Source organism: Saccoglossus kowalevskii, chromosome 2, assembly GCF_978046115.1.
Source record: "Saccoglossus kowalevskii chromosome 2, keSacKowa6.1, whole genome shotgun sequence".
Taxonomy (NCBI): domain Eukaryota; kingdom Metazoa; phylum Hemichordata; class Enteropneusta; family Harrimaniidae; genus Saccoglossus; species Saccoglossus kowalevskii.
In genome coordinates, this window is record NC_140642.1 from 32,887,881 (window position 1) to 32,910,836 (window position 22,956).

Genomic DNA, 22,956 nt, shown 5'->3' on the forward strand with positions numbered 1-22,956 from the left:
ATGGTGTCTGGCGTTGTGAAAAACCAGATTCACAACTTTCTCGCTCATTTGTATTCCAAGTCATCAGATGCTGTCTCAGCTATTTATTTTGTCATCTCGAGGAGATACGTTAGTGTACAAAGATTGTATCCTTTTTAAAGTTTACGTTTAGGATCAATGTACTTACTAGTCCGTGTTTACAGTCCCGTAGGTTGGCCTCCTTCCGCTGATCATTCGGTCCCCATGATTAGCGGAAAGAGACCAACCTGCATGACCGCTGTGTTCTGTTAGTGTTACGGTCATTTGAATGGATTTACTTTCTAATGAGTTCAGACATCGTCAGCAAAGGAAGTTTCCCATCAATGTGGATCTAGCCTATATTTTGTATGTTAAAAACATTAATTACCTTTAATAAAGATATAATATTGAATAAGGTCTCGTACCAGACGAGAACTTTCATTTGTTGTTGTTGTTGTTATTTTTACGAATACATACAGGGATCCAGAAAGTAAATACTGAGTTTGATAATTTAAATCCATAGTGCGATTCCTTGACCAAATACAATACTAGATAGGTGCGATGGCTTGAAATCAGTTACGGATGTATTCTTTCAGAAGATTCAGAATTGTAAAAGTGAACAGCTACCACCATTCCTGGCAAGTATCAAGCTGTATACAGTGTACTAATGACTGTAAATGCATTAGTTATTCACTGGGTTTTAATTTCACTATTTTCGCTGATAAGTAAATCTAATAAATATATCTATGTGAACATGTAAAATAACAATAAAACTCGTTATTTGTGAAATTAAAAGCACAGTGAATAATCGCAAAACATAAAACTAGTGAAATTAAATGTCAGTGAAAATAAATGGCTTTCCAGTTCAGTATGCTGAATTACACCATAACCAAACACGAATGAAAATTGTTCCAATGGACTGTCCATGTCTATGGTGCCTTACCTGACAGAAAGTGTTCAAAGTAATATATTTTGTGCATAAATATTGCATCTAGATTACCCATGAATGTTGTTTACTATACTGTACTTAGATATATTCAAATTCAAACAAGAGGCTGTAATTCATTTAATTAGGATGCCATATTGTACTGCCCTCTATCTGTGAGGTACATATTTTATCCAATCAAGTTTGACGATATGTCATTAATAGTGATGACCGCTTTAGGGGAAGGTGTTTGAAAATATTGAACTTTATTTCATAGGCATTATGTATGAACTGACTTAGTGCTAAGAAACCATAGAAATTTGGTCACCATAGAACAGTCAAACTTGAAATGGTTTTTACAGAGATGTGGTATTTATTGTCAAGGTTGGATTATTTTTGTTTATGGATCACCAACTCATACGTTTGACATAATATTTGTTCAGAAAAGAAAAACACATTATTTAAGTTGATAAACAGAATGCTAATTATTATTTTGGTCACTGAGGCAAATCATTTTGGTCACAGAGACGATTGATCTACATCTTGTCAGTTCGTATGCGCGCAGAAAATCTGACTCTGCATAAAAACATGGATGAGTTCAGGAAGAAATTTCAACAAACTAAGGGAGAGTTATTGGAAAGGTTTCAGGCATTTTCCTCTAAGAGAATAGCAACTGAAAGTGGGGGATCCCTGGTATCGTAACAAGTTCTTTTTTACAAGACGAATGTCAACACCGCACGCTGACGAACACATTTCTCCCCTCTGTGTAGTTTGCGATAGTGTCTCGCTGGTATTATTTGCAAGAAATAGCATGGTAGTCTAAACGTTCCTTTTATAATGCATTCGTCAAGATTTGTTTGTGTCATGATACTGTTGTTGAAAGTGTTGTGATCGCATATAGTACAGTCAAAACAAACTTCACGTAAGTCGTGGGCGATCCTAGTAGCCAGCGATTCCTGATCATTTTCATGATTGGCCACGATAAAATGATAGACATCTGCGCGACTATTATTTGCATATGAAAGTACCCGGATCTGGTAAGAAATCTTACCAGTGAATTGCAGCAACGGATAGTCTGTCGTGCCTAACGGCTCTCCATACTTCCTACTTCCTTCCTTCCTAACAGATTAATATTAGGTACGATCGACTGTCGACAGTCTATAACTTGTAGTAACACCATGTGTTTTGTTACAGGAATTGGATGGCATATTCTTTGTTCATATCAAGTGCAATAATCTGTATTTCGTATGCACTGTCAAAGACAATGTCTCATCATTTACTGTATTAGAATTTCTTACAAGGTGAGTGCTATTGTAACCTCAGTATACTGTCATCAGTGGTAGCTTTGTTTATTATGCAGATTAATGTGAAAGAGACATGCATAGTGAACTTATTGACATTTCGTAGCCACTCAATCTAACAGAGTATACATGTGTGTGTGGAAATTCACTGAGTTCAATTACCCACTATAGACTCCGGTCAGTCAAAATGACTATTTTGAACTGTAGGCATTAATCAGCGATTCTGCCGGTGACGGAGAGATAGAATCCAGGTCAGGGGAAGCCCCATGACCTCAAGATTCTTTTACCCCTTACGTCACGAACCCACGTGACCGAGGCCACCTGGCAGCACCACAGGTAGCCATCCATCACTCTGATTTTTTCTCCGCCTCGAGTGTAGATGAAATCTAGCGAGCTCTGCTGGATCGTCTGCTTTTTTTCCTGTCCGGGTTTATAGCTTAGGTTGTTGCCGCTGCACAGCATACGACATTGTAGCTGGTAGGATAAGTTTTCCTTGTCATTTTTACCCTTGTGTCGTTTTCCCCTTTGTTTGTAGTATTTTTTACAACAAAGAAATTAAAACCCGGCGCCACTACGGTAACCAGTTGGTTTTCATGGTGGCACCTTTTACAACTGTAATTCGTTTCCCTCATGCATGTTGTCTTTTATTTACAATGTATTTAGCAATATATAGATGTAATGACAGCACCAGGGCTCGCTGCCGTTTTCTTTCCGGTCTTCTTGTGTTTTCGAGTCGACCGTGCAGTGGTTATATTCAGAATTTACCAGCACAGAACCCGCATCCGAGATACTTTGTCATAGCTACGTGTGGGGTTCGGGGTTTTTGCGTGAAAGTGTGGCAGGGCTTTCAGGGCAGGGTACACGTTGACCCCCCCCACTTTCAGCCAGCTAGGGTTCTCACACGGTAACGGTACAACGGTAACGAATTTATCCTTGTGACCGGTCCCCGCTGTGGGTTTTGACTCCTTTCTTACCGACCCACGGGCGTCCCCAGAGGGAACCGACCCTGTCATGAGACGCACAGTCGAACACGCTCCCTCTCACTTATTTAAAGTGAAAGGAGACACAGTTCGCTCGCGTTGGACACAGCTGGTACTCCGGGCGGTCCCTCAGAGTCTTCCATCTGTATGACTCTGTGAGCCATACTTTTGATCCCAGTGATACGATGTATATACCCCCACTTTTGATCCTAAAGCGACCCCCTAAGGTTGCTTCAACGCTTATGGGATCACGGGCGTCAGGATCCAAAGTAACCCCGTCGGCACGTCTCTCCCTGTCCGTCTGAGTGTGGAGTGGGGCTCAGAGCACGCAAACGGTGTTGATGGGCGGCGTTGGTCAGCCGCGGAGGATGTAATGCTTAAGGCCCCCGGGTGGGGATAACATTAGGCAACACTTCCCACTGGACCAAACGCTACCCGGTCGGTATGGTTTCGGGATCAGACCCCATAGCGTGGGATGAGACCAAAACGCCCCCAACCGGATTCCAAGGCTCCTTCCCCAGACCCCGGTACCATGAATTTGGCAAACCATGCAAAGGGGGATAGCCGCGTTTCATGAGTGTCTTTACCAATTGAAGACGACCCATCCAGCCCTGAGAGCAGAGTTGCTTGAGCGCATTATTATGCGTGCCCAGGACTCTGGAGACCTTGGAGGCAGAACGCACCAGCCTTCTAGACCAGGCGTCATTTTTACTGGTGGGCCACCGCACATCTACATGCGACACCCCCTAGTGTCGCCTGGCTCTCTTGGCCGGGGCGACTACTGTGCTACGAGACGCGGCCTTAGACACACATGTTTTTGCCGACAAGCTGAGCCGGGGTACGTCCCCACCTCAGTGACGCAGACTAGACATCCTCCACCTTCTTTGTTCAGGGAATGGTGGGTACAGTCTCGGAGCTTCGGAGTGCGATGAACCAGAGGGTTCAGATCGAATTCGCTAGCCAGTTGGTCCTGCCATGGGCAAGCGGAGGGCACCCCAAACACAGAAAACGCCCTAGGGCGTCGTCTGCTAGCCAGAGTCAGCCAGGAGGCAAGCGCTTATACCCTTCCATGGGAGGGAAGGGTAGTGGCGTGCCCCCAGGGAGGTAAGAGCCAGGTGGTGGCTTCTCACCCTCTCTGGGCGGACGTCTACCCGGCAGTAGGGGAAGCATGTTTGACGTTCACCCCTGCAACCGGGGGGTTGGGGGGGGGTGTTCGGTGAGTGGCCAGGTCGCAACTTAGTGACTACTTCAGACCTTGGGGAACTCACCTCATGGGGGAAGGGAGCACCACCACCCCACCCCCCTTGCAACTGTCGAACACATGGCCACATATTCCTGTCGTACACAGATTGCGCTGGTGTAGTCCGGTTTGGAGACGGCGGGTGACCGATCCCTGGACCTTTCCAGGTGGTGACATCCATTTACGGGATACCGCTGAAATCTCCATTTCCCCCCCGTCAGTGTCTCCCCTGTTGGGCAGTGCCAGGGGACTCACGCAAGGCGGAAGCAATCAGACAGGAAGTAGCAGTTTGCTGGGGAAAGACGGCATACACAGGGTACATCAGCTGGAACTAAGTCCAGGCTTCTACCCAAATGTGTTTGTAGTACCAAATCTACAAGTGGCAGGCGTCTAGTTTTGGACCTAGGCAGGCTGAATCAGTACATGCTCCTTGATCGGTTCCACATGGAGACACCATTCAGGGTTCTTCTCTCCATCCACTGTTTTGACTGGCTAGCCCCTCGAGTTGCCATCTCCTTTGAATCGCCCAGCTGGGCCAAGTATTCGAATTTCGGGTGCCCCCCTGTTCGGGTTAGGCACAGCGCCCTACGTGTTCAGCAGAGTGATGAAACAGATAGTGCTACTGCTTTACCAGATGTCTGTACACCTCAATCCGTACCCAGACTACTGGTTACAAACAACCCAGGCAAGGGGTAATAGCCAAACTTGTCAGGCTAACACAGGATTTACTTCACCAGTTGGGCTCGTTAGTAAATCGAAAAGTCCCACCTCAACCCAACGCGCTGTTGGTGTCCCTGGGCATGGAGTTTTGACACAGAGGTAAGCTTGGCTTAGCTATTTCAAGCGTATTGCTTAGCGCTAAGCAGCCTAGCCGAATGCCTAGTCAGCTTTCCCTCGGTGTCCCTCCGTGAATTAATGCGGATCATCGGAATGATGACCTTGGTTCGAAGAGTCGTTCCCCAGGCTGCACTACACAGCCGCCCGGTATAACGCTTGTTATAGCATAAGTTTCGGGACCACCATATCAACCGGCTCGAACTAAGAGCAGTGTACTTAGCACTACCACGCTTTCTACCCGTAGTTCGAGACCACAGAGTCCTGCTCCACACAGACAATGCAGCGGTGGTCTCCTTCAAGAAGGGGGGGGGGGACGCATTCCCCATCGTTGTCAGTCCTAGCGGAGTAAAATCCTCCTTTTGTGCCTGGAATACAATGTAGACTAACCGCACAACACCTTCCAGGGGTGAGGAACAGTCTGGCGACGCCCATTCAGGGCCACTCCGTCTCCAGAACACGGAGTGGCTGATACCCCAGTGGGTAGCCTCCAGGCTGTTTCGGCTGTGGACGGTCCAAGGTTAGACCGTTTGCCGTACCCCGGAACACCAAGCTATGTAACATTCCTGCTGACTCCAGGAGCCTGGGCCAGGGTCGCTTTGCTACCCCGCGGACCCACTTAGTTGTGTATGCCTTTCCTCTCTTCCCACTAGTCTACTGGCACCGGAGAAGACTTTCACAGGTGCACACCTGCATATTATCATTGGTCGCACCCAATTGGCCAAGCAGGGCCTAGTTTCCACTTCTGTCGGAAACGATAGTCGAAACACCAGCAGTGCTTCCGGACTTACCGGACATGCCGTCCCAACCAGACGGCGCACTACCACGAGCCCAGCGGGTATCACTTACATGCATAGAGGCTCTCATTAGACCCGCACATACGAAAGCTTTATCTGAGCGGGCTGCCAACGTCCTGGCCAGGGCGAACAGGGATTCCACCAATACAGCCTACATTTCTAGGCTGCGAGCATACACTGGTTAGTGTAGCGGAAGGGAGATTGATCAATACCATCCCTCTATTGGCCAGGTAGCAGGCTCCTTCGTCCACCTGTTTGACGAAGTGGGTTTGTCCTACGCAGCTATCGTTGGCTACACGTCGGCCTTGTCCCCCACCATTCAAATGTACGGGAACAAGACTAAACGATTGTCCTATTATTAGGAGACTATTTACTGCTTTCCAGACGCTGAGATCCCATACAAGGGAACCGCCCAACTGGAACTTGTCGGCTGTGTTGTCCACTCTAAGCAGACCACCCTTTGAGTCTCTCCGATCAAGCACCACTCAAATTTTTGACGTGGAAAATAGTCTTCCTACTGGTCCTCGCCTCAGGTAGGTGTCGGCCAGAGCTGGGGGGGGGGGGGCATTGTCCTTCTCGGATGATGTACCGCCGTTATGGACAATCAAGTTGTGCTAAAGACACAAATCGGGTTTCTCGCCTAGAACCAAATCCCAGGACACGATCCTCACCCGATCGTCATCCCCCGGCTGTCAAATTTTGTCTGCCCGGAGGGTCATGAGGAATTGCTTCTCTACCAGGTTCGAGCACAGAGTTGTCACCAAACTGTACTAGGATTTGGAACGGGGTGCCAGGCACACATCTTTGTGTTATGGCCCAGGCAGGCAGGATAGGCCGGCCTCCCCAACTACCATAACCAGGTTGTTTACTGCGACTGTATTAGAGGTCTAATACGTTATATTCCTCGAAACGGAGCTCGCAGAGACACCAAGTACGAGCGCATGAGGTCTGTGCGATGGCTAACTCGCTAGTGCTAGCATCAGGCGCCCCCTCAAGCACACATGGAGGGCAGGCTTCTGGAGAACGCAGAACGTCTTTATCAACTACCATCTAGGAGACACCGAATCCATTGATAAGGGTCTCTCTAGGTTGGGTCCCGTCGTAGCGGGTCATGCTTTGGTTTGCTGACCCAGCCCGAACGACCGATAGGGTCCCAGCGCATAGGCAATAAGTCAGTCCGGCATTTTATGCGGACAGATTTCTCTACCATCAGCACTCCCCTGGTCCCGCTTTACGGCCTATGCCCTCATGCAGAACTGTTTTGGTCTTTACTTCGAAAGCTTACTACCCCCCAGAATTTGGTTGGGGTCTAGCTTTCTCGGGCACACCGAACCCTGTCACCGTAGCAGCATTTTGGCTCCTTGCTCCGGGGACAGCACAGGCAAGGTAAGACACCACCCTTTTTTGGGTCTTAACTAGGGTATTGAGTTTGTTTTCATCCCGGACTGGGAAAAGACTTTCATCCTTTTTTTTTTTTTTACTCTGTTTGTTTGGAAAAACCCGCCACCTATCGGTGTCTGACTCTGCCTACAGTTCACCGGAGTCTATGGTGGGTAATTGAACATAGTGAATTTAGGCAAGGGTTCTTCTTCCGGGTCCCCCCAACCTCCCCACTCTTTCCGTCGCATTGGTCTAAGTCCTCGAGGCGGAGAGAAAGGAACCAGAGTGATGGACGGCTACCTGTGGCGCTGCCAGGTGGCCTCGGTCATGTGGGTTCGTGACGTAAGGGGTAAAAGAATCTTGAGGTCATGGGGCTTCCCCTGACCTGGATTCTATCTCTCCGTCACCGGCAGAATCGCTGATTAATGCCTACCGTTCAAAATAGTCATTTTGACTGACCAGAGTCTATGGTGGGTATGAACTATGTGAATAGGCGGGTTTGAAGAACCCTTGCCTAAATTCACTGGTTTACAGTAACATGGTTTAATAAATTCAATACGTAAAAACTCACTCAAATGTGTACTGAGCTTCTGCTAATCTTTCACTAGTTGCCAAATTACCTTTTGGCTTGCAAAAAAGTAAACATCACGAAAACATATTGTTTGATATAAAATGTATGTTGCTGCATTGATAAAAAAAAAAGTTAATTTTTCTCTGTTAACGAAGTGACTGAACAGGTTGGTAATCAGCTTAGAAGAAACATTGTAGTAATTGGGTTTCTCACAATTGTGATGTACAGTAACATTCAAGTTATTTATTACGTATGTTTATACCATAGACCCTATTTCTTCAGATTGTTTATTAACAGCAATTGTCATTATGCTACTCACAAACTAAGTGATAAGGAAATATCAGGGATAAATTGTGAGTCATCTTTGTTAAAATTTGTTTTTTTTTTGGCATCATGAGTGCAAATTTCATTCCCAAACACCTGCACTGTGTTAACTTATGTTTGTATGTTTTCTTTACTGTAGGGTGAGTAACCTGTGTAAAGATTACTGTGGTGTACTCAGTGAAGAAGCTGTGAGATTGAATTTCACACTCATATATGAACTTCTTGATGAAGTCCTGGTAAGCCATTAATTAGTCCCTGTTCGGACGAAGTTTGAAAACGGGGACTTATAATTCGGTCTCTGTCCGTCTGTGCGTTCGTGCATCTGTGTGTCTGTGCGTCCGTCCGGAGTCATATCTCAGAATCCCTTGGACCGATTCCGTTCATTCTTTGCATGTGCCTAGTACTTTATGTGGGACATATGCACATGCAGTGGTTTAGCGATTTGATTCAAAATGGCCGACTGGCAGCCATCTTGTTTTTTGAAAATGTTGTATTTTGGATATGCTTTGTCAGTTTTCATTCAAACTTGGTACATAGATTATACATGTTGGGATACATGTCCACGATGATTTATTCCACAATTGGATCAAAGATGGCCGACTAGCAGCCATCTTGTTTTTTGAAAATGTTGTATTTTGGTCATGCTTTGTCAGATTTCATTCAAATTTAGTACATAGATCATACATGTTAGGATACATGTCCCCGACCGTCCGTGAGTTCTTGAGTCTGTCCGTCCGACCGTTCATGTGTCCGTCTGTCTGTGCGTCAGTCTATCCAACGTCATATTTCAGAATCCTGTGGACCGATTCTGTTCATTCTTTGCATTTGCTTAGTACCTTATGTGGGACATATACACATGCAGTGGTTTAGCGATTCGATTCAAAATGGCCAACTGGCAGCCATCTTGTTTTTTGAAAATGTGGTATTTTGACATGCTTTGTCAGTTTTCATTCAAACTCCATGACGATTTATTTCGCAATTGGATCAAAGATGGTCGACTGGCAGGCATCTTGTTTTTGTTTTTTTTATGCGGTATCTTGGACGTGCTCTGTCAGTTTTCATTCAAATTTGGCATGTACTTTATACATGTTAGGATGCATGTCCATGACAATTTGTTTCAAAATCTGGTCAAGGATGGCCGATTGACAGCCATCTGACTTTTTGGCCTTACTACTATATTTCCACAATTTATGTACTATTTTCATTCGTATTTGGCACATACATGTACATCATACATATCAGTGTGTTTCATAATCAGATCAAAGGTGGCTGAATAACGGCTGTTTTTATTTTGGCCATATTACTATGACACGAAACACGTGTTTTGATGTAAATAAACAATCTGTTGTATACGCCACTTGGAACTCAAGTTTCAAGGACACGCTCGCGACAACCCCTCCGCTTTAATATGACGAGCACAAAGAGAACTTAACGGGGACTGTGTGATTTTCAATGACTTGTTTATCATTCCATTTAGTTGAGTTTTTCTGGGAGGAAAAATGTTAATAGTGAAATGGTTGCAGAGAAAGCCTGCCCTTAGACTGCTAATCTTGGAAATGACCAATTTTGCTCTTAAACAACTTGAAAAATAAATAAATTAAAATCAATGATATCGCCCATCACGTTACGTCTTTGTAGTCTATGTATGAACATAAACATAAACATAGTACATATATGTAAACAGTATAAGTATATAAATATCAGTTTTACTTTTAGTAAATCAACATACTTTTCATTATCACACCCCTATAATACTGGTGGTGAAACTACTTTCAGACAATCTTATGAATTCACTTATTATTAAAGCCATCTCAACTTTCTTAATAAACTCCTTCTATGTGCATCCCATTCTGCATTATATTAAAAACATTAAAATAAATTAAAATGGAAACTTCAACTTTAATTAATCATGGATATTTCATACAGATGTTAACATATTGACAAGCACACTGGAGCTATATGCTGAGTAATATTTGTGTGTTTGTCAGTGTGTTGTTATACTGATATAACCCAGTGAGTGACAAAATTAACTTTAGGCACCATCCACAAAATAGTTCTGTTTATAGTCTGCTATTTTCCACAGTTAATGCTGACAACAATTTGTGATGGAAATCTAGAGGTACCAGTAATGTTTGTTAGGTCCAAAACTAGAATTGAATTCAGTGAAAATTACAAAAAATGTGAATAAATTTATTCCATTTTGACTGGAAAAAAAAAGGCACTCAAAACGTTAACTTTTCATTTTTTTTTATCATAGGACTTTGGATTCCCTCAGAATACATCGACTGATACACTGAAAGCCTATATTCACAATGATCCTATATTAATAAAAGGAGAAAGACAACCTGGAGAGGTGGCTTCTGGATTGGTAAGTATTAGTCTATGCGTAAAAACTAAAAATAATTCACAATTATTGCAAAAATTGTTTTTTTACATCTGACAAAGGAGGTCATGTTTTCGTTGGCATTCGTACGTGTTGATTATATTTTGGAAGAGATCTGGATCTGGTTGCCATCATGGAAACAAAAATTTTTGAAATGATTGTGGACAAATTTTCATTACATTATTTAAGGGGGGGGGGGTTGAGCTTTAAATGACATTTACAATAGGGTATAGGTATTAGTAAGGATAATTATTTTACAGCTGTGGTAGAGGCTTGCAGATTGACTTTTTAGCTTCCAAATGGCTGGCTGGTGGCCATTTTGTTTTTTGAAATCTGTTCTAATACCATATCCACAACATGCTTGGAGTGATTTCATGTGTACAACACTCGTTTTGAGATACATACCGGTACAATAATTTGTCCCATGTTTCAAGATGGGCAACTGGCAGCCATTTTAGTGCCACAAATCAAAATCCTGTAGTTCTTAGGTGTTTACATGGATGAACATTCTGTTTTAACAGGACACATAAGCATGGGTATTTTAATTGATCCTTTCACCCTTCACTCAGGAATGTTTAGATAATAAATGATGTGTCCATATTATCAATCAGTTTCAAATTAATACCTGCATTTCATTATATAAATCAAATTATTGTAAAGGAAATAAAGTCCTGTAATCCTATTTCAAACTTTAAATTGTGAATTTATCATTAAAGGGGGAATGTGAATATCTTTGTCTTTTTTATTATAACCTAATCTTAGGCTAGCATCTGAGGCTACACTCATGGACTGAAAAAGCAGCCAGGAAGACTTGTTTGTTCATAACTTCAGTATATGTTTATACCAAAGTGTGTAACTAACATTTGTGATTTGATGTGTTCATTTAGTTTGGTGCTGATCACCGTGTTGCTCCCAGCAGTGCAGCTAACAAACCCATCTCAGCGTCCCGGCAACTACAGGTTGGTTTTCAGCTCAGTAATATTCTCTATACACTCCAGGAATTAAAAAAAAAAAAGAGCAAATTGACAAACAAAATGTGGAATGTTCCATTAATTGCTGTATGTTTCGTATAATTGCTTGTTACCTCATTCTCTCTTCTTTTTTTTTAACAGTCAACCCACAAGAATGAGATATTTGTTGATGTTATTGAACGACTGACTGTTCTGATAGCGAGCAATGTAAGTGACCATTGTATTGTTATTTATCAATTTATTAGTACCTTGTTTGCTAAGTTAAATTATTATTATTATTTACTATTATATATACATATATACTATAATAAGTATACTTATCAGGAGTGTTCAGTGCAGTTATCAATATAATAATGACACATGGGTATTGTAATTTTGTGTATTGTTTTATAATTGTAGGGAAATGTGATTCGCAGTGAAATCGATGGACTTATGCAAATGAAAAGTTTTCTTATCGGTTCACCTGGTAGGTAAATTCCCAAACAATATAATATTTTGTGTCAGTTTAAATCATTGCAGTCACTGTTTGCTGTTTCTTTCCTCCATAACAACAAACAAACCATTGCATAATTGTTAGCAGAGAAGAATCTGTGAAGACACAAGATTTCTAACGTCTGAATCAGACACAGTAAATTACGAGTACCTTTTAATTATTCCTACATTATATTTAGAAATTCAGCTTGGTTTGAACGAGGATATCCACATCAGAGCAGGTGTTAGCAATATTGGTTGTAATAATCAGGTCACACTGGAGGATATCAATTTCCATCAAAGTGTCAAATTAAATGAATTTGATAATAATAAAATTTTAAAAGTCAACCCACCAGAAGGCGAGGTAAGTCTTGGTTTTTACTATTTCCACATAGACCTAGAAACAAGAAACCCCAATATGGTGTCTTGCATGTGATGTAATGTATCCCTATGTGGTAATATGCTGTTTGCATGTGATATGGTGTTCTTATGCGATGATACACTGCCATACTGCCATTTTGAACAACGCTCTTGTCCATAGAACACTACCCACAATTGATGACTATTAAAGAACTGTTTTCTATGCAATTCTGTGTAACTGTCTTCAGTGTCTCTCGAATTCAGTACATGAAAACACAATGCATTCATTAAGTTAAAAGATGTATACATATAAATAGGATATATGCATATATGGGGATGGCTGATAACTCAGCTATACTATAAATATATTGTGATTTATTCTTTTGTTTTTTTGCTCAGTTTACCGTATTGAGTTATCACATGTCAGGGGATTTCCCAAGTTCATTGCCATTTGTGATATATCCATATATTGAAGAAATACCAGATAAAGGGTAAGACAGCCGTGATGATGAACTTACTGCACTCAGTCAAATTCCCAGCTGTATCTCCCCTTTTCAAACAATTTAAGGAGGATCAGTTGTGTTGGTTTTGATCTTTTTTATTGCCATTTCCCGGCAAATTAATAGAAACAACAAGGTGACATGTATTTCTACAATTATCACAGTTGTACTATAATCATCATTGTCATTTTCTACATTTTGTTTCAGTCAGTTTATAATCCAGCTAAAGTTGGAGTGTGACATTCCATCCAAAGACCATGCACTCAATGTGTGTGTAAAATTGAATTTACCCAAGTCTACCAATGAGTAAGTCACTGTCATTCTAAGAATATACACTCAATGTGTGTGTAAGATCGAATTTACTCAAGTCTACCAATGAGTAAGTCACTGTCATTCTAAGAATATACACTCAATGTGTGTGTAAGATCGAATTTACCCAAGCCTACAATGAGTAAGTCACTGTCATTCTAAGAGTATACACTCAATGTGTGTGTAAGATTGAATTTACCCAAATCTACCAATGAGTAAGTCACTGTCATTCTAAGAATATACACTCAATGTGTGTGTAAGATTGAAATAAAACTAAGTTGAATAGCTGAAGTTATTGATGTAACCATAGTGATGTTGGTATGGGAACAAAGTAGTTGAATGATCACACTGGTGATTTTGAATAGTAATTCTTTTAGTCTATGTGGATATAAAACATTGAATTCATTGGAATCATAAACTGCTGATAAGTAAGCAAGTAATTACCATTTGTTTATTTCAGTGTTGTTACCTATGTGACTGGCGTTGGGGAATCAGCTGAGTATAAACAAAGTGAAAAAGCAGTTGTTTGGAAAATTAAGAAAATTCCTGGTTTATCAGATGTTACTGCAAAGTTTAAGGTAATACTACCATGAATCTTACAAATTATTGTAACTAAAGCTCATTGTGTTGTTTAATGTACCGTATGTGGGAAGCAATGATTTCAATATTCGTGGATCATTTTTAGTTCCCATTCGAACGAAGTCCGAAAACGGGGACTTATAATTAGGTCTCCGTCCATGCATCCATGCATGCATCCGTGCGTGCGTCTGTGCGTCCGTCCGGCGTCATATCTCAGAATCCCTTGGACCGATTCCATTCATTCTTTGCATGTGCCTAGTACTTTATGTGGGACATATGCACATGCAGTGGTTTAGCGATTCGATTCAAAATGGCCGACTGGTGGCCATCTTGTTTTTTGAACATGTTGTATTTTGGACATGCTTTGTCAGTTTTCATTCAAACTTGGTACATAGATTATACATGTTAGGATACATGTCCATGACGATTTATTTCGCAATTGGATCAAAGATGGTCGACTGGCAGGCATCTTGTTTTTTTTTATGCGGTATCTTGGACGTGCTCTGTCAGTTTTCATCCGATTGACAGCCATCTGACTTTTTGGCCTTACTACTATATTTCCACAATTTATGTACCATTTTCATTTGTATTTGGCACATACATCATACATATCAGTGTGTTTCATAATCAAATCAAAGATGGCCGAATAACGGCTGTTTTTATTTTGGCCATATTACTACTACACTGAACACGTGTTTTGATGTAAATAAACAATCTGTTGTATATGCCACTTGGAACTCAAGTTTCAAGGACACGCTCGCGACAACCCCTCGGTTTTAATATGACGAGCACAGAGACAACTTTCAAAAATTTTACGGGGACTGTGTCATTTTCAATGACTTGTTGTCAACCAAAATCATTTTCTGTTTTATATTATGTTAATATTAGAAATAAAAGTTGATAGTTTGTTAGTCATTATTGTATGGTACTCAAAAATCAGCATCAGTGAAAAGAAAAGTTTAGTAGGTAATTATTGGAAAAGTCATTGTGAGTGGGTCATTATTGCTACCGGTATATCATAGGTCTGTATTTTGGGGTTATTATTTGAAGTGGGGTCATTATTATGAAGTCATTGAAAATAAAACTCAATATTTGTTAATATTACTAGTACATGTATACTCGAAAATAAGTCTAAGCAAAATGACAGATCATGCAGGTATTTATATAGGGGAATGAGGGTATAGGGGAATATTAGCAGATCAATGTCAAAGGTCTGTATTTCTGGGTTATTAATGCAAATGAGCTAAATATTAGGGAGTCATTATTGGAAATAGAGGTCAGTATTTGTCAATAATTATTGGAAACAAAAGTCAGACTCAGTGGAAAAAAAGATCAATGTTTAGCAGGTAGTTATTGGAAAAAAAAGTTTAGTAGTAGTGAGTCATTATTGGAATCAGTGAACTGGTATTTTTCCTTCTTTTGTAATGAAAGTGACAACTGTGATCAGATTGTTATTTTTATTGTAGAGGGCAGTCAGTAAATGTGTTCAGTCACTTCCATCACAGAGTTACGCAACATTCAATATAAATGTGATTTCTTTCAGGTGAGTGTATCTGATTGGAACAAGAAGAACCGGATGGAAATAGGACCCATCAGCATGGAGTTTGAAATACCAAATTTTGTACTATCTCATTTACAGATCAGGTTTCTTAAATTGTTTGATCGAGAACACTCATATGTCCCCCTCAGATGGGTGAGATACGTTACACATAGCGATTCCTATGTTGTTAGGCTTATATGATATGTTAGGTGTTCCAAGATGTTGTCACCTGGTAAGGAGAAACATTCATCTGGCACACAAAATTTCTAATTGTTAGTGTGCTGTGTATCAAGGATCTACTGTAAAACATGTTGATTAAGCGACATGCAATTTCAGTGAATTGTGGTAAAATGACGTAATGGCGAAATGTTGATTTAGTGAATCTCTCTTGTCATTGTTGATTTTTTTGTTTGTTGACCATTTTGAATTGATAATAAGTCACTACCGACATCTTGAATTAGCGAATCAGTTCTCGCTAAATTCGCGAAAAAGACATGCTCGTGAAAAAGGCATGTTTTACAGTAGTTAGATTCTTGATAGTTTAAATTAAGACATTAAATGTTCTTAAATACTGCCATGAAATTTCTATATGTATATTTCGTATGTTTGATCTGTATTCTGTTAGCTGATTGTTTTTTTTTTTTATTTTAATTCAATTTTATGTAAAAATAAATTATTCATCTTAATTTGGAATTCACTGCATTTTATGAAATAAATAAACGTATGCAAAGAGTGCTACAATAATTTTTGTTATTTTACTTTGTTTGACCCTTCACCTCCCTACCTGATAAGTAAAAAACAAAGCAAATAACTGTTAAAGAAATAATGTACAAGAAAATAAATTCTAGTATTTTGTTAATAAGCTTATTATTGTACATTATTGTTTAATGGCCCAGGTATACTATAAATACGCTCCTAAACAATAGGGATTATTTCCTTGCTTATCACGCTGTAGTAAACAGCTCCAGCCAAGCTCCGGTAAAAACATGTTTTCTGGAACTTACAGATCGATTATGTCATGCCAAAGTGGATGCATGTGACTATGAATATCACAGCAGTGACTGTGTGAAGTATTTATGACGATAAATGGTGTACAAGCTGAGGTTTTGGCGGATAAAAGTAAAAAACACGAATCGGGGAAGGGACGCGCTACTAATCTTGAATAATTAACTACTGTCAATCAAAGTCACGTGCTGTTGGACTGCTGAAACAGGATGCCTCATAGGCTATGCAAGTGATTAACAACACTCATTAGCATAGCCACACCTTCAATTCACACTTGCCCGGGTCAAGTGAATTGGGCCTTTAAAGACACTGGAAAGGAAAGGTTGCCTAAAAATATCGCTTTTGCTTTCAGAACTAGTTTGCCAACGGACACTGTCTTAGACATACTGTGCAATCATTTATCCACTAATATTGAATTTCACTATTTTGATGATTTTAGCAATTGCATAGGGTTTGGCAGGAAACAATGGGTTATATTGTTATATTACATGTTCTCATGGATTTAATTTAGCCAAAATGGAGAAATTAAAAACCAGTGAATAATTGATGCTTAAAGGGCGGTAGTCGTCGTGCCGCATTCTGTTCGATATAGTTCTCATAGCGACAAATACAACGCGTGTAAAATACATTGTTTATTTACATGAAATTCAAACATACGCTGTGCGACAACCACTGTGCTTTAATACAGTATTCAAGATTTGCATAACCGAGCCCAACACATGCACGAAAATTCTGAGTGCTCGTTTCTACTCGATCGGACTATAAAATAGGCTGTAACTGTTCTCTTATGCATTCTAATACACTGTCTTGCAAATGTATTTGTGCAGTCGCGTTACATTGAAACTATGACTCTGAAACTTGGAGATTAAATTGATACTGGTGGACAGTGAAATTGAAGTGATATTCCAGATGTTGTGTGAACGAGTGTTCCTAGGTGCAAACCCAACACTATACAATCATAAATTTAGACTGCGCCGTTTTGGTTTTTTAAATCATTCAGTCAGAAATGGTTACCCAGCATTCACTGGAATTTATGTGCTTGTGCATAATAAGCTATAAATGTAAATTCTGGTATTTTGTGAATATTTCATATAATGCTAATAATAATGCATATAATAACATACTGCGGTTCATTTTAAAATACAATATACAGGTTTAATCCAATAATGCACTTATCAGAGCCCTCCATTAAAGCTACATGGATTCATCTTTTAAATGCAGATTTTGTCCAAATTCCACCCATTTCTTGTGATAATTTCCCCCTCAGTTACACAATTTGTTTGTGTTTACCCTGCTCATCAATAATCTTAAGTACAGCATATTGCTAATACATTAAAGCAGAAATAAAACAAATTTTGACTATTGCACTATTAGTACAGCGCCACCAATGGTCAATTATTTTAACCTATTGTTTTAACCATGATCTGCCATTTATAATAGGATCCCATACACAATCATTCTTTGTAAACGCCCCACTCATTGGCTAATGAACACGCACCATCCAGCCAATCACAGAGTACCTTCCTTAATTGAAAAACTAATCATTTTTTTGGCCTTTATATCAAACAAACGCAAGTATCCTTTTTCACAGCACACATTTCATCCAATCACCAAGCACAAACATATGGGAACAAATACACAACACAAGTATGAATAATAATAACACAATTTTTAATTTTACAAGTTTGTAAAAGTGATGAGCATACATTGTGAATAAATATGCACTGGACAACTAAGAACAGGAAAAAAAAAATCACCAGAATTCCAATGTACATTTTTAATGTACATTCTTGTCCATTTCATCTCACATTCCTCGTAAATAGAAGGTAATTGAAGTGAGATCTATTACTAGGTATATTGCATGTCATGCTTGAAGGCGTGTCAAAGAAAACTAATCACAGCGAGGCTCAATCTATTTATCACATTATCCATTGAACAAAGTGGGAAACAAAATATCACTTTCTTCAAATCCAGATTTAAATGGAGGTATGACTTTTTTTTTTTAAAAGATTAAATGTGAAATTTTTGGAGATAAAATGAATGAAATGCTAATACTTTTAGTTATTGTATTCGCCTATACACTCAGTAGGCAATATGTACAGTAATAAATTAAAACAAAAACTAGATACAGAGACTTTTTTTTCCTAAATAAACTTATGTACAGTCGCACACTAAAGTAATATCTGCCACATTGTTTTTATTTTTATTATTGAATGAAAGTTAAGTGACAGTTTACCAGTAATATTACATTTTCATTTTTACCCGCACAATGATGTGGTTCATGGGCATGGCAAACTTATCCAGCGTGTGCGTCACGGTTAGCTTCAGCCATTTATTTTTTCTCCACTCAAAAAATGTAGAGAAATTAAATTTGTCTCAAAAGCAGATATTTTCTCATACTTCAGAAAAATCTAATTATCTATAGTATGTTGTAGAAAAATGTTTGGTTAGGTTATTTTGAGGGGGCGTGGGTATTATAGCAGGGAGGGTAAATCTTGGCACATGACTTTTTTTCCCCTCAATCTACCAGCTCCCCGTAACTGTACACATGGGTTCTAGACATGTCCAGCATGTCTATTTTTTTTAGCATGAATGAATTAATAAATTATTGAGTTGAAGGACCTGATTAAAGATGCCTGATTTGAAATCAATAAGCGAGTTAAGGGGCTTGGAATGAATGTATGGCTCGCCATTCATTCTCAAGTTGGGCTCATTTTATACAGCTGAGGAGTACTATTAGACTAAAATTTTTTTTTAATGGGATGGAAACAGGCACATCATGAGAGCTCCACAGACAAACAGTTGCTCTAAGAAGTTACAACACAGGACATCATAGCATGACCATTTCTTGCATGTGCACCTTGGGTATTACCATAAAATCTGCATTAGAAGTCACATTTTTTTGAACAATTGAGAACCAAAAATTTAACATTACTCATATATGTAGATGCTACATTCCTTCTGTAATAAAAGCTGCGGCGTCTAATACAGATTTTAAAGTACGCACATCTTGCACAAGTGTGCAAATTTAAATTAGAGAGTGCTGCCACTGAGATGCTACATGAAATAATAGATAATAAAGCAAAGGCAGTATTGGTAACTTATGCCTTACATCGTGTGATGAACACGCTATTAAGTCCTTTGTTGTATTTCAATCTAATCCCTTGTTTTGAAATGTTACAAGGAATGAAACCGATCTGAATGAAATATCAAACAATCACCCCTCGCGAGATGGAACTGTAACATTGGAAACTAACTTTCTATTTTTGCACCAAGAAATTTTTCTACAACATACGATCTGTAATAAAAAAACACACACTAGGGTGTTGCCATAGCAACTTAAAGCAATGTATCCACTGAAGTGTAACTATTAAAATTCATAAGTTAAAAAAAAAAAGCCTACAAGCAGAAAAAAGCGCAAGTACACAGACATTTTTTTACTTTATTTCCATTACTGGTCTCCAGTAACTTGGTTAATTCAGTTTCCTGAGAGTTTTAAAGCTAGCTCCAATAAAAAAAAAATACACATGCAGAGTGTGAAAGATTGTGGTAAACTTGAGAGCGTGATAAGAACTTGTAAAATCCCAACTCCAAACTTGGTGTCAGTGAAACTATATATCTCTATACTTAAATGTAAATACAATAAACACCTGACAGTGGGCTGGGATGTGACAAGTCTCATTTGGACTCTCGGACCAGCCTCATTTACCATAGGTATCAAGATACAATGGTTACAATTATGTTTAATGTTTAAATTTAAACCTGGCTCTGTAAAGTTCATTCGTTAAATGCTATATTGTCACATAGGAAAAACAGTACATTATTTATTCACCTGTTGAAAATTGATCTTTTTCTGGTAATGCATGCATGTACACACACACACACACACACACACGTACACATGTGCCACTTGTTGAGTTACCCTTGTTTGTTGCTTGAGGCTAGTTTTAACAGAAATACGAGAAACTCCAGTTAATTAGGACAATTTGATGGCGGGTAGGATTGGGGAAGTTGACATGCAGACAGACGTACGTTGGACAGAATGCAATGTTTTCTATAGTGCCATATTTAAGTTATAGCATGATGAACAATGTCAATGTTACAAATCAGACTAAATGAGGATAAATACATAATCCACTCGTGCCGAACATGCAATGATGAATGAATGGTCCGAAAAAATGGTTGGTCCTTCAGAATAAATTGTAAAATAAGGTACCATCTACAATGAGAGATTAGAAAAGTGGATCTAAAAGACTTGAAAGTTTTGTACATATGTATGTATGTATGGATGTGTAATGTTGCAACTATTTGAATTATATTGCGTGTATGAAGATGAACAGCTAAATCTGGATGTCATGCAAAGGATACGGCCAAAAAAACAAACCATGCTATCAGCTAGCAAGAAATATACAGCTATGTTATGTACAACAGATTCTCCATGTGGACCCCTTCCCCTAAAAGCTGGTCATATATTTCATCAATACCTTTCTTGTAGAAACATATTAGCACTTGAGCCTATGGCTTTGTTTGGGAGCGTCCCTTTCTTTGACATGTTACCATGGATTGATCAGCAAAAATATTAAAATCACTTTGATTTTTGAAATCTTTTATAAATTTAGACCTTAGATATACCTACTAAATACAAAGTTGCTGTTCTTACAAATATGCACAGTTTGAAATTTAGGATACTACGAGGATAAATCTGTTAGAACTGTGTCTCTTGAATGCTTTTAAATGTTTTTGTTGTTGTTGAAAATATGGTTATTTTTTTGAATTTTATCGATGACACTGCGATCATGTTGCAAACAATGAGTAAAACTAAATTCAATTGCCAGTCAAACTTTCTGGGTACGAGTTTTAGAATAATTAAAACACATTTGACCCATGGCGGAGGGGAGATAGTGCAAAGACAAAATCGTCAAAAAACGCTCGAAACCAAAGCCATAGAACCCAAGGCTACTTATAGTCACTGATACTACCACAATGCACTTCAATAGCTTGTGTCACACGAAGATTTGTAAAATGTTGGGTTTGTACAAACAAAATTATAAACATCAGATTTATATTTCAATTTTGAATATTGAATATTGAGAGAGATTGTGAAAATTAATTAACAGTGTTTGCCTGGTAATGCAGTATGGGAAAATCTGTCTGGCTGTGGCCCCCCAAACAACAATATCAGATATGCAAATCACAGTTCACTGAGGGGGGATGGATATATTTAATATGCAAAATACATTCCTTAATCAGCCCAGAGTCCCAACTCAAGTGTTCATTTCTGAAGAAGTAAAAGAATAAAATAATAATAATAATATTTTTTGTTTTTTTTGTACATGCAAGTATTTCATTAAAACTCCACAGCTATCTTCTATTGTAAAAGAGATTGCTTCAAACAGTGTGACAATACATTTAAGATATCTGGTTCCCATTTTACTAGAATGGATTAAACTAGAAGTATTTACAGGCATAAAGCACCAAGGTTTCAATATCATCTAGAGCTGCCAACATTGAGAAGCTAACATCACCAGTACCCGTCTGTTCCACTATCAATCCATCCGACAGCAGCGAGAGTCTGTCTTTTGTCCGTCTGTCCATCCATCAGGTACAGTATGGATGTCAGCCTAATTAATAATTTAAATGTCAAGGTCAAAGTTCAATAATACATCTATTTACATGGAGGATGTCTTATAAGTTGTAAAATTAATCAATTGTTCGGTTTTTTTTTAAAAAAAAAGCTTGACTAGGCAGCTCTAAAAGCGTTTTTTTTTTTCACTTTCGTTCAATGTTTACTATATACAGGATAAACCATCCATCAGGTCCCACCTATGCTTGGTAGTTTTCTCATCATAAATCGAGCCTGTTGAAAAAAAAATATGAAAAAAAAAATGTGTTAAAGAGATTTCTCAACATAACGTTTAAAATGTACCTAACACTGACAAAAACGAACAAAAAGTGTGAATTCACACTTTTAGGTTTTTTCGTGAGAATTCATTCCTACTTTTCTAGATTTTTACTAGAGAATTCACTTTTTAATGTAATCAAAAGTACTTTCTGTACCAACATTGTTCGTTTTCGCTATTGTTCCCATGTCAGGTTGAAATTGGAAAATCTGTTTCTGTTTTGTTTTTAGTTTTCATTCCACTTTCAAAGCGAGCAACGTAAGTAGCACATTCAGGATTTGGTTAATTTCACGCAAATATGTCCACATCACTCAAAATCAGTACAGAAAGGGGCAGTATCTGAAACTAGGATTTTGGATGATTTATCTTGTTTTAAATTTTCTTCCAATGTTGAAGACTGAAGCCACAAGCAGAAAAAACTCTGTCGTTTACTGTCATTGTGGGTGAACTATTACTAGTACAGTAGTATCGTGTCATTGACAATAAAATGAATGCGTGTTCTTTAGGTAATTCAACAACATACATAGGGAATGTTTTATTTAATACAAAATAAATCGCCATCACTAATGATAGTCACAGATACAGCATT

The 22,956-nt window shown here is 39.0% G+C and overlaps 2 protein-coding genes across 5 annotated transcripts in view; one reads left to right on the forward strand and one right to left on the reverse strand.

The window, feature by feature from the left end:
* Positions 1–4: 4 nt before the first annotated feature.
* On the forward strand, positions 5–16,324 carry LOC102805877 (uncharacterized). Its single transcript, XM_085507436.1, has 13 exons — positions 5–125; positions 550–635; positions 2,117–2,223; positions 8,489–8,585; positions 10,607–10,717; positions 11,620–11,691; positions 11,845–11,910; positions 12,103–12,169; positions 12,375–12,538; positions 12,934–13,025; positions 13,242–13,340; positions 13,804–13,921; positions 15,466–16,324. Exons 1-13 carry the CDS (start codon positions 68–70, stop codon positions 15,661–15,663), a joined length of 1,335 nt encoding a protein of 444 aa, XP_085363562.1. The 5' UTR covers positions 5–67; the 3' UTR covers positions 15,664–16,324.
* A 1,797-nt stretch (positions 16,325–18,121) lies between these two features.
* Positions 18,122–22,956, reverse strand: part of LOC100369123 (regulator of G protein signaling 7-like) — a 117,565-nt gene continuing 112,730 nt past the window's right edge. For all 4 annotated transcript variants that reach the window (XM_085494583.1, XM_085494590.1, XM_085494578.1 and 1 more), the window contains one exon: positions 18,122–22,324. In XM_085494583.1, the coding sequence (XP_085350709.1) occupies positions 22,280–22,324 (45 nt within the window). In that variant the 3' untranslated portion in view covers positions 18,122–22,279. The remainder of the gene's footprint in view (positions 22,325–22,956) is intronic.

Excerpts from the sequence above, each read along its gene's own strand:
- LOC102805877 (XM_085507436.1), top strand. The coding sequence starts at position 68 with ATGCTGTCTCAGCTATTTATTTTGTCATCTCGAGGAGATACGTTAGTG. Across the intron at positions 636-2,116 it reads AACAGCTACCACCATTCCTG|GAATTGGATGGCATATTCTT; the intron begins GCAAGTATCAAG and ends GTTTTGTTACAG. Across the intron at positions 12,539-12,933 it reads TCAACCCACCAGAAGGCGAG|TTTACCGTATTGAGTTATCA; the intron begins GTAAGTCTTGGT and ends TTTTTTGCTCAG.